At 36.2% G+C, this 12368-nt stretch overlaps 1 protein-coding gene across 1 annotated transcript; it reads right to left on the reverse strand.

Moving 5' to 3' along the window:
* Positions 1–447: 447 nt before the first annotated feature.
* On the reverse strand, positions 448–11226 carry LOC135692799 (uncharacterized). The gene is made up of 13 exons (XM_065211107.2): positions 11040–11226; positions 10342–10470; positions 7889–7969; positions 7643–7751; positions 7023–7122; positions 6394–6449; positions 5810–5865; positions 5472–5597; positions 3566–3660; positions 2991–3087; positions 2279–2498; positions 1158–1248; positions 448–776 (listed from the first exon to the last, which is right to left on the reverse strand). The coding sequence occupies exons 1-13, from the start codon at positions 11182–11184 to the stop codon at positions 615–617; spliced, it is 1467 nt and encodes a 488-aa protein (XP_065067179.2). The 5' UTR covers positions 11185–11226; the 3' UTR covers positions 448–614.
* Positions 11227–12368: the final 1142 nt, after the last annotated feature.

The following is a 12368-nucleotide window of genomic DNA, read 5'->3' on the forward strand; positions in this document are numbered from 1 at the left end:
TGCACACAGACTACGAAATTTGTCTTCTCAGCGGAGACAGTTTTCTAAAATGACCCAGAGAAATTCTTCAATCTCTGGAGTAGGTGATAACTACTAACTACAACGCGTTCCATTGCGTCACATACCAACCCGGCTGTATGTGTGTAAGCGTACAGTCACTCCGCACATCGTGCAGCCGATGGGCGCGACCCTCATCGTCTGTGACCAGTTGTTAGCCCCAGTGTTTCCACTGATACTCATTTACCGACCTCGGAAGGGTGGAAAGCTGATTTGGCTCTGCGGCGCAAGTGTTTCAGATCGATGGTATCGATCTGATCGATCGACGACGAATCGAAGTCGGGTTACTTGCGTGGTAGTTCAACAGGCTATCAATTGAGGCACAACCGCATTTGGAGTAGATGATAAAGAAAAAAAATATGCAGAAGTAAAAGCAAAAGAAATACCATGTGAAGTTGAAACCATGATAGAACCTTGACAACAAGCTACCTACTTCATGTATATGAAGGACAAGATCTTTGATTAAAAAGATCAATAAAAACACATACATCTTGGTTAATGGGGGCTTGTACTGGTATCGTTATTTGATATTCTCCAATAGTAATTCATAGGAACTTTCAATAATCATCCCCCCTGCTTACAACTTCTTTACAAGTAGGCCTAAGCAGGATAGTATGCTCGTACTGGGCTGTGTAGCAGCCTTTTATGTCACAAAGAGGGGGGTATGGGTCTACGATTCCAGCATCACCCAGACTCTTCAGTGCCATGATGTATTTAGTCTGAAAAATAAAATATATAACTAATAAATCGACTGGAGTTAAAAGTGAATATTTTCATGATTGTCCTCATGTTATGAAGCTAAACAGGACCAATGGAAAGCAAAAATGAACAATTCAATCAGAAGTAAACTAAACTGAAAACACAAATTAAACTTTAGAAACCGATTTTTCATATTTTTTTGTGGCACAAGAGTTGTTTTGGAAAGCATTGTCTGCACAATTACAAAATCACAAAAACCAAAAAAAGTGTTGTATGCTCGGTGAAGTGTGGAGAGCGCTTTACTGGTTGCCAGATGACCAAATTCACCAGAGACCGAGAACACCAACTTTAACAGCCCTGTTCTACTGAAGTGACAACAATTGATTTCATTTGGAATATACCTGGCCCAGTCTGTCCAGCCATCGTCTGCAGAAGGCTAATGTACCAAAGTTCTCATTGATAACATGTAGCAGCTGTTTCGCTCGTGGAATCCTTAAAATAAAATAAAATACAATTTGCCAATCAATCTAGCAACATTCAACAACCATTTTACAAAATCGATTCATTATGGGCCACAATCTGGTTGCAGCCTACTCTTTATTTCATATTAATTTGCAATCGATTACAATCCAACAATAACCAGCAAAATTTTGGAGATTGCACCCCTGCCAAATCTAATGAAATTTGAAGCCAAGAAGATCCTAATTTACAATGCTCATTCATATATACCCACAGTTAAACTAAATTGATGTCTGATGTTAAAAACATAAAAATTATGATTTTCCTGCCGTGCAAGCAAGCATCGATCGCTCTATCGCATAACTACTGCTGGTAAACAGCTTTTAACAGCTAAAGGAAAGAAGAGATCTCTGGTACAATGCAGCTGAAGGGAAGAAGGGATCTCGGGTGGGATATTTCTGGTACGATACAGCTGAGGGAAAAAAGAGATCCCCGGTACAATGCAGCTGAAGGGAAGAAGGGATCTCGGGTGGGATATTTCTGGTACGATACAGCTGAAGGAAAGAAGAGATCCCCGGTACAATGCAGCTGAAGGGAAGAAGGGATCTCGGGTGGGATATTTCTGGTACGATACAACTGAAGGAAAGAAGAGATCCCCGGTACAATGCAGCTGAAGGGAAGAAGGGATCTCGGGTGGGATATTTCTGGTACGATACAACTGAAGGAAAGAAGAGATCCCCGGTACAATGCAGCTGAAGGGAAGAAGGGATCTCGGGTGGGATATTTCTGGTACGATACAGCTGAAGGAAAGAAGAAATTTCTGGTACGATACAGCTGAAGGAAAGAAGAGATCTTTGGTACGACAGCTGAAGGAAAGAAGAGATCTCTGGTAGGATCAAATTACACAGTATATAAAAAAATGAAATAATACCTCAGTCGTTAAGTTTATGCTGTTCTAAATGATTGCAATTTATACTGAATGCTGAATGAGTTTCTATAGATTTTTTAGAAATCAACAATTTTGATATGTTGCTTAGGGGTGAAGCCAAAATTGTAAACTTACCTTAAGGGCACATGACCAACGTCAAAGTTCTTCATGTAATGTGAACATTCCATGTCATCGTGGACAACACCTCTGCCTGTGCTGCCGAAAGTTTCAATAGCATAGAATTCATCTTCTTCCATTTTTGTTGCTTCACCCCCTTTGACAATGGGAACTGTTTTACCAGCATGGATTCGGTATGGGCCAATCGAATGACCATTTAGGTTTCGTATGGGTTTAACTGCAAGAAAAATTAGAAAATAACCAATATATGTTAATTTATACTACTAACACTAAGCAACAAAAAAAATTACCTTTCTTCATTAAAAATACGTTTGGTTTCTCCATGAATTTGGTTTCGTTTTGCTGATCAGCTTAGGATAGTTTTGGAGGTACAATCAATGCTTTGGTGCTGGATTCCACATTCAGTCTTTGCCAAAATTGTTAGAAAGCATACACAAAATCATAATCGTCTTTAACAGCCCCCCACCCCCACCCCCTAATTGTAAGGGAGGGAGGCAAAAATATATAGCAACAGCGTTAATGACTTAGAGTGGTAGTTAAGTTCTGGGGTTGTCAGTTTTGAACATGAATATTGTGGTGTTCTAATTATATTTGGCAAGAAAAATAGCAGACACGGACACTAATAGTTTCATTCATAAAGACAATTTAATTCAAGAAAAAAAGAAAAAATGAAAAGTTTCTCAAACTCGTATCATTTTAGGCCACTTACCCTGGTAGGTTCGGCCATCTAATTCGACTTCATACGACTCCATTACTTCTTGTATGGCCTTTCCAACATCACATAGTCTAACATCTATGCCAGCTTCCTAAAGGAACATGACACTGATTGCATTATAAATAATTCTGCCACAAATTCCTTCCATAACAAAGTGCCAACTGCAGCGGCAGGAAAATGCGCAATAATTCTAGACACGAGTAACTGAAGTTGATGACAGGTATTTAAACTGACCAGATGGATGTAAATATGACCTATGAACATAAATAAGAATGGCACAAAAAAGTGCCAAAAGTAAGCGAATGACGGATTGTTAGGCAAGGAGCATGTCTGGAGAGATATCCTAACATATGGCATAGAAGGGGTGTATAACAGGGGTTTATAACAGGGGTCAATAGCATGGGTGTGTAACAGGGGTGTAAAACATAAATGACTAACTGCGTGTATACCAAAGATGATTAAGGGGGTGTCGCATGCATGTTTAGATTGGTGGCCACTGTTAATCAAGGAGAAAATTTGCAAAGCTCATTGGAATATGAAACGCCCCTAAATAAACCGCAATGCATTACCTTGATCCCAGTGTTGGTAGCGTCTTTGACTGCTTTTAACAAATTGTCGTATTTGGGATTAAAGGCTACAGTGAAGGCACAGTCAACAATACGACCTGAACAGATAACATAACACGTGTCAACGATGGCATACAGAAAAGCCGTTGCACTTAAATGCTACAACAAGCAGATGCGTAAGCAGATGAATAGGCACAGCAAAATCAAAACAGATCACGAGGAAATCAAGACAGATACTTGAAACGTACAGAAAAACTGAACGATGCTCTCATAAGCATGCATACCAACCAGTTTAAATTTCACATGCAACATAGATCGCCATATCAAGTTATGTAGGCTATACACTTTTTTGCAAGAATATAGTCTATAACATTGAAGCTCAAAATCACTGAAATTTAAGAATAATTTAAGCATAATTCATGGCTCAGCTTCATCATGACTTCAAATTTTTATTTACCTAAGTTTTTTCACAAATCAAAACAACTGTCACTTTCACGCTATATCTATGTTTTGAAACACGCTCATCCATTCTGTGAGTGATTAACTTTGTAGTGTTACTTAGTGACTAGACTTTGAATTTTAACACCACATTTATTGTTCTATTCTGCTATTTCTTAAGTTTATGATGAAGCAGCACATCAAACACCATTTTAATTTCTTTCTTTTATCTCAAAGCGAGTTTACACCTTGTATCAAAGATAATTATTTTAAGAATAATCTCAAGCTCAACACAGAAATTTTTCAAGAATATTGAGGCTCGGCAAAAATTAGATATTCTTATAAAAAAGCAGACCTCCCTTAAAAACTGTTTTGCAAAACTTGCCTGCAAGATTTTTTTCATACGCATTGCATAGGATATAAAATTGTTTAAAATAAGAGACATAAAGTAAGGTTTAGTTACGCAAAGACCAGTAAATTTTAAAAGAACTACTTTAACAGAAAGTTACTTTAGAATGACGATGGTTATATTAACAAAATGAGCATTATAGAGTTTAAACAAACTTTAGCTCACGAACAAAAGGGAAAATTTGCAGCGATTGGTAGTTTGTTCTGAATATTTTTACATGGAAGCTTTCATTCAATGACTGATTTAACCGATAGCTAGCTGCAGCAACGCAAACAGAATAAATAGTCACATCAAGATTTTTGGACATCTTGTTCTTGCTGTCAGAAATCTATTATTCTCTTTTTGCTACATAAATAACTTTCACAAAGCGGTAAACCTTAATATTAACATGGTGAAACTTGTAGCTGAAGTGTTTCTCTAAATTCTTAAACAATTGAAAACTTTGAACAAGTCTATCGAAGACCGCTTTTTCAGATGTGCCTGCAGAAGTAATTTGATAGGCATGGTTTGCATGCAGAAGTAATTTGATCACCGCTCGCGCGCTCGCACGCTTTAAAGAGACCTTTAAAAAAGATTGTGTTTTATGGAACTCAAAGAACGATTGTCAGGGATCAGCCCGGCTCTTCTAATCTAGTCATTTAACGTAACACATAGAATTTCAAAAACACTCTAGCTACGAAGGGTTGGATCTAGGAAAAATCTGACATGTGGTTGGTAAGGGTCAAATTCCAGTTCTCTGGAAAACTCCTATCTCTCGATGTCCAGAACGGAGTTTGGCCAAAAAATTATAAAAAGCACTGTTAAAGAACAGAAAATAAGATTTTCAACAGTGACAAAAAAGACAGAAAATAAGATTTTCAACAGTGACAAAAAAGACAGAAAATAAGATTTTCAACAGTGACAAAAAAGACAGAAAGTAAGATTTTTCAAAATAAAAAACACTTTGGTGATAATGAAACCAAGTATTTCAAAACAAACGGAATCTGACTTGCGCTAGAACACCATTCGCAACAGCCATGCAACTGCTGTGTATCAATAAAAAAGAATGAAGTATGCAAGTACCATTTATATGTGTTCCAAAGTCTATTTTGCAGACATCGTCATACTCCAGGACAGTGTTATCTCCAGCATTTGGCGTGTAATGAGCTGCACAGTGGTTTCTGGAGCATCCCGTGGGAAATGCCAGTCCTAGGGGAAATTTGATTCGTTAATAATCAGATAACTTTCTCCTACATCATACATCATATAGAGTCTTCTACATCATATAGAAATCATGAAGCAAAATGGTCGAAAGTTTCCACAGTAACTGAAGTTAAATATTATGGTAAGTATCGATAATTTGAATAATGTATCAACAACACATTCACAGTACCAAATAATTTATTGCTATGTTATCGTACCTGCTTTAAGGCCATTTTCATTTATAAGGGCCCTCGAGGCAGCCTCCAGCCTCTCACTGTTAAAAAAACAAAAAACAAAGTGATTCAAGGATTTATTTTGGATTCAAGGATTCACAATGAATTCAAGGATTCACCTTGGATTCAAGGATGAAAGGATCTACTGCCTTTCATCAGTTTTGTCTCAAGAAACAACGCAGTAGCGTGAACTTTAAAAGCCAATCTATGGCTACCTCCACAGTAACGATAAAATCCTTCTACACAGAATCGGAAAGTTGGCAAGCATAGACATAAACAAATTTAAAAATAAAAGTTCCCCTTCTTTTTTTCTAAAAGAGACAATTCAATATTGGAATAAATGAAGAGAGAATTTAAACATAAGAAAGAAAGAAGGGTGACAAGGAAACGTTTGTTTATATCATGATAAAAAGGTTAACAGCTACAAAGTTAACGGATATCTCAAGTCTTAAGACCAAGAAAAGGAAAGGCTTGTTTTCAAGACTAAGTTTTAGAGACAAAATAGCCATGTCTAAGTAGATAAAAACAAACAAACTTATTAAAAAGTTATAAAGCTATTTAAAACATACCATATATCAATCATTTTTAAACCAGGTTTTATGAAGCCCATAACATGTTTCCGAACCTAGTGGAATAAAAACATCAGTTTTGAAGCAACATTGAAGATAATGATAATTGATGACAGGGAATTTTTCTAAATGTGTTGCAATTAAAAAGCTATGGATGTCAGGACACACTGGAACATACTTGTGGCCAAAACTGTGAAAACATTTCACACAATTTTATATCTCCTTTACAAATTCAAACAGTATCTTTAAATCTCCCAAGATATAAGACATGACAAAAACAGATCTGAAGATGTTTCTACTTTTTATTTTTTTTAAGGCCTATCTTAAATATTTAACGCATGACACGGCCCTTGCAAGACAATTTTTTCTACTTTCTATTTAAATATGTAACGTTTCAAAGAACCTTCAAAACAGTAATTCTTCTATTCAGCAAATAATTTTGAACTGAACTGAAATCTAATATTTTTCTAAAGCTAAACTTTAAAGATAACAAACCAAAAAGGTCAGCAAATACTGAAAAACACTGATTGGAAAAATCTGGCAATGCATCCTTGTTTATATTGATATAATATCCGCTAACATCAGAAAATTTTTTAAACAAAACTGATAAAGAATTTGAAAATAGAAACCTGGCGATGAGCTTCAGCTGCTTGTCTAATGTCATTATAAATATCTATCCGAGATCTATCTAATGCTTTCTTTTCTTCATTGGTTACTCTCCACAAATTACTGCAAAATAAGGCAAAATATCATACTTGTAAAACTCGGTTAAGGACAGTTACAATTTGTGAAAAAATTTTGGGAAAAGAATCCAATGAAAAATGGGTGAAAATGTTTTTAAAAAAATGAGTTGTCTAACAGCTTAGAGGTATGATATTAAAGGGACATGTCATTATTAAAGATTACTGTATTTATGGTTAAACCCCGAAAAACAAATGAAAGGTTGTTGGGATCTGCAGCACTTTCCCACATGGTTTCGAATAAAACTCAATGGGAGCTCATTCATGTGACATTTGACAATTTATGTTATGCAGAGTAAATGACTTAAACACTGTATTTTTATTTTATTGCAGAATTTTCCAGCTCATTGACTGTCAGATGTACCAAAGGCTTCATGCAAGCAAATAAGCATTATAATAACTGAAATTAATGGTATGGCAAATTTTTAAGGGAAAAATGGCAGAAAAGAGAAGAAAATTTAAAAGACAATTTTTTCTACACAGCAAGTAAGATGAAACTGAGAACTCACTCATCCTTATAGTTAAGGATTTCTCCTTCTGGATAATTGCCATCATTAAAAAGTTCAGAGATAGGTACACGTGGTGGGTCTGTTTGCTGTTTTGGACCAGTAGATGCATCTATGAAGTTAAAAGAGATAAAAAAATTAGTCAGATGACTTCTGTTGGCAAGATTTTGCCTCAAGCTGCATAAGTACACAACATTAACAGGACAACCAAGCTGTTATTCATTGACATTGACACTAAAATAGCTTTACCTTCCTTATTTGAAGAAGCTGGCTTCTTTTTCTTCTTCTTCTTTTTAGCAGTTCCTTCATTACCAGCAGACTTGTTCTCGTCTACAAAATTTATCATTACAAATCATTACCAAATACAGATTTAAAGCAACCTAAATTTCACATATAAAAGTTTTTCATCAGTAGAATATTTTTAAAAGCATTTGTTGAATAGTAGTGCAAAGCAATAGGCATAGAAGCTAGCAAACAAATGTACATATTGGCTGAATCCTTCCCGCAGCCACTGTCCCTCATGCGACCTAGGAAATTTTTCCCTTGAATCAAAATTTATTGCTGTCTTTATCATTGAAGCACAAAATAAACTGAATCTACTGAATAACTCACAATAACAAAGCTCTAATCATAAATAACTATTATCTTACCAACATAAAAGAGCTTATGGATTTCAGACTCCTATTAATATAATACCAAACTGATAAAGTTGGCACCAATTTCCTTTCTAATATGAAAAACTTTTCTATCTTCATAGCGCCGATTCATGCAATAGAAGTGAGAACATTTGCAGTTTTGTTGATTAATTGCAAACAACATTTGTGTTTTGGGTACAGGAACAATGTATTCCATGTCAGTTTGGTAATAGCTAACTGAAGCAACATGCATCGAACTTCCTAATTTCTTCAAATCAGTAGATAGTTAATCTGAGAAAGGCGCTGTTTCAGGCCTTCCTGGGAATAAATTAGCACAAGTGTGGTATTTTGACTGTTATAGGTGTGTGATGGAGTACTATAATGATTTGTTATAAGTTTCATTGTATTAGCCCTCAGCAGGAAGAAACAAAGATTTCCAAGTTGTTTGCAAAATATTGTGACTAGATCATCAGGCATCCATCATGCTAAGGAGCAGGAGCTTTTTCTGGAAAAGCATTTACCAATGGCCCTATGACCCATAGTGTACTTAAGGCCTACTGTAAGCCATAGGTTTTACTAGGCCAGTAATCGCAGCGTGCAGCGTTCAGCGTTCAGCGTGCAGCGTTCAGCGTTCAGCGTGCAGCGTTCAGCATTCAGCGTGCAGTGTGCAGCGTTCAGCGTGCAACGTGCAGCGTTCAGCGTGCAGCGTTCAGCGTTCAGCGTGCAGCGTTCAGCGTGCAGCGTGCAGGGTGCAGTGTTCAGCGTGCAGGACTTAAAAAATCCCAATTCTCAAGTCATCTCTTCAGTTCTCACAAAACTTTAACAACAAGTATCTTTGGTGGCATACCGTTAATTATCTAACTGGGGAATGAAATACAAATAGAAAAGAAAGGGCAAAAAGCTCCTTCAGAAAAACATGCCAAAGACACCAGAAGGTCAGTCATGAGACTACAATCCCACATCATCGCAAGCAAGTTGGGTCATTGGTGCATCAGCACAAATAGCTCAACCTACCATAAACAGGCATCTTTTTTTTCGTTTTCATAGGAAAATGATACAATATGAAAAATGCATGGTACATTAAACCACATTCCTGCAGACAAATATATCATGCTGTGTTACCTACTCTGGGAGGGTTGTTTAATGTTGCTGGAGGTATAAACTGCATGCTGAAATTACTGGCATAGTGAAACCTAGGGCATGCAAAAAGCACGCCTTATAGTACACTATGGGCCATGGGGCCATTGGTAAATGCTTTTCCAGAAAAAGCTGCTGCTCCTTAGCATGATGGATGGATGCCTGATGATCTAGTCACAATATTTTGCAAACAACTTGGAAATCTTTGTTTCATACTGCTGAGGGCTTCAATAGTATGGCATAAAATTCCATTCTTCCATCACTTCAGGAATATGGAGAGCTCCTTTAGGACCCTTTAATTTTTCTTTGCTAATGATGCCAAATTTGAGTGTAGATCAGAAAACACTCTAGATGATACAAGACAATACAAGTCTAGTCAGAACTGGAAGAATTTGGTATAAAAATTCAACTTAATTTACCATTTGAAAATAGTATTTTAGAAAGATGTGCATGGTAACACAGGTCTGTGATAAAAACTGACTATAGATCCTTGCAATTTTTTGTGTAAAGATGGTTTCTGCAGCCTTACTTAGAGGTAAGAATGCAATTTGCCAGACAGCTGGTCAAGTTTGCATAATATTCAGTTTTTGCTATGATGTGTTTGGTCAAGGTTGTCACTTAACACTGAAGACATTACTCAGGAAAAAGCTACTGTCAGTTGGTCCATCTTTTATTGTAAAGAAGAGTCACCACAACTGTTTTTCAAAATGATGACCCAATTGCAAACAACATTTTTGTTGGGTTAAATTGGGCCTTCATGCGGTAGGTTGTCCAACCATGCTGGCAAAATAAACAATAAACTTCATTCAAACAAACTGAAAGGTAACATTATTAAATTAAATTATTTAAAGATACAATGCAAAAATATGATGGAATAAATTTTACAATGCTTAAATTATCATTCCTTGAGCAAATAAATGAGGAACCAACCTTGAGGGTTTTCAGAATTATTGCAGTTTGGTGGATTCTCTGAGTTTTCTTTGTTTGGACTTTTATTTTCAGTATCTTTGATCTCTTCACTTAATCCAGTATTTGATTCACTGTCTTCAGACTGGTTTGCTACAAAGTATGCATCAAGTTTTAGGTGTTACATTGTTCAATTGAAAGCATTAATATCATGATTTTAAAGTGTAAAAAGCTCATGTAAGAGAAGGAGGATCATATTTGACCCCAGACATGGGAAAAGATGGACTATAAACAAAAATGATGTTCATGGTGATAAGATTTAGTAAGATTTGTAAAAATATAACATTCAGCGCTCTCTGGCTGATCTCAATACACATTTAGGCCAATCATTGGACGGTAATGTGTTATGTGGAAACCAAAATTCTTCTTTTTCTCAACCTCTCCAGACTATGCGTTTTAAACACAATATCCACAACAACAAAGTGTTGTCATTCTAGACATTTTAGTTTTATTGATTGAGGCAATTGATATACGTTGCTCCTATCTTTTCTCTTGTTCCTTCTACCCTAATTAACCTCTAAATGCTGGGGATTTCAGCTCAATACAGGAGATTTGGCAACAACGCATTGATGGAAACAAATGTCACCGGTGCACGTGATAAAGAATACCTAATAGAAAAGCAGGCAAGGGTATTATGAGGCTGGTTCATCGACAAAATATACCTTTCTTTTTTTTCTTCTTCTTCTTTTTTTTCTTAGTGCTGGTGCTATCTATATTGTTATCTTCATTTTCTTCTATCTGGTCAGGCTCAGCTTGTTCATCATCAATGCCTGCTTCAGTTTCAACCACTACTTCTGCCGTCGCCATTTTCAATTCTTGTCTGCTTCATGTATGCTGTAATGAAAGTGGCATGGGACTGTGACGTCAGAATTTTCTGCTCAAACAGGCTTGTTACTGAAGGAGAGTAACTCAACGCTGAAATTTTTGTCTATGCGGTAAGATTTGTAGATGCTTAGGAACAGGGATATTCCCTCTGCAGATCATCCATGTTTTGCCAATATATTTTGCTTTCACTTTTGCAATGGAATTTGCAAACCACTGCAATAGTCAGGAATGTCATGACATCTGGACAATACGACACCAGGAAATGTGTCGTCATCTCATCTTGTGTTTGGCAGAATGGTATTACTAAGAGCATTCTATGAAAGATAATGTTTAGCAGTAGGGAAAAGTGCTACTAGAAATCCACAACTTTCCTCCATATATAAGCCCCCCTCCCCCCTTCCCCCCTCAAATATGCCCCTTGAAAGATTTGAGCTAAGATCTTTTTGTGTATTGATTTATACTTTGTTTTTTAAGTAACTAGCACTAGGATTACCAAAAATTTAAGAAACTTTAGTTCTAGGCTCAAGAAAAATTAAGAAACTGCAAAATTTCCATTTCTAAAATAAAATTGCATAAGTTTTTGTTTTGATAATTTTTCTTTGGAAACAATAGCATCGTTTTGATCAGCATGGATTTTTCGTAACGATCTCCGTTTACATTCCTCCAAAGATGCTCAACTTCAAAACAATATGGCTAATTCAGGTCCCGAAAAAGAGAAACCAACTAACAAACTTTGAGTACTAAAAGGTTCAAATGTGGATGCCAAGTCAAGAAACTTTTAGAACTTAGTGCTACTGCAGGTTTCCTATATAAAACTTGCACTAAGCTACACAAAGAGCTCTTTGTGTGGTTACTTGGAGATGAAATTTATAACACCCTTTCTTAATGCCTCCTTGAATTAATCTTCTTCCAAAAGCTTCGTAAGTTAGTAAGATCTCAAAATAACTGTGCTTTTATAATGCTTCTAGTTTTACTAACGACCTATTTTATTAGGAAATACATCATTGTTAAAAGAAGTATCTGTAAAATTTCTTTATGGCTGGAGTGCAACAAAGAGCTCCATTGCACAGTATTTTATCCGCCTTTTCTTTATGAAAGCACGAAATTTCTGGGCAAGATATTATCTTGTATTCAACAATACATGAGTTCTTTAAGAGAGTATTGAA

This window comes from Rhopilema esculentum, chromosome 3 (genome assembly GCF_057945365.1).
Source record: "Rhopilema esculentum isolate cy_ngs chromosome 3, ASM5794536v1, whole genome shotgun sequence".
In the NCBI taxonomy this organism is placed as follows: domain Eukaryota; kingdom Metazoa; phylum Cnidaria; class Scyphozoa; order Rhizostomeae; family Rhizostomatidae; genus Rhopilema; species Rhopilema esculentum.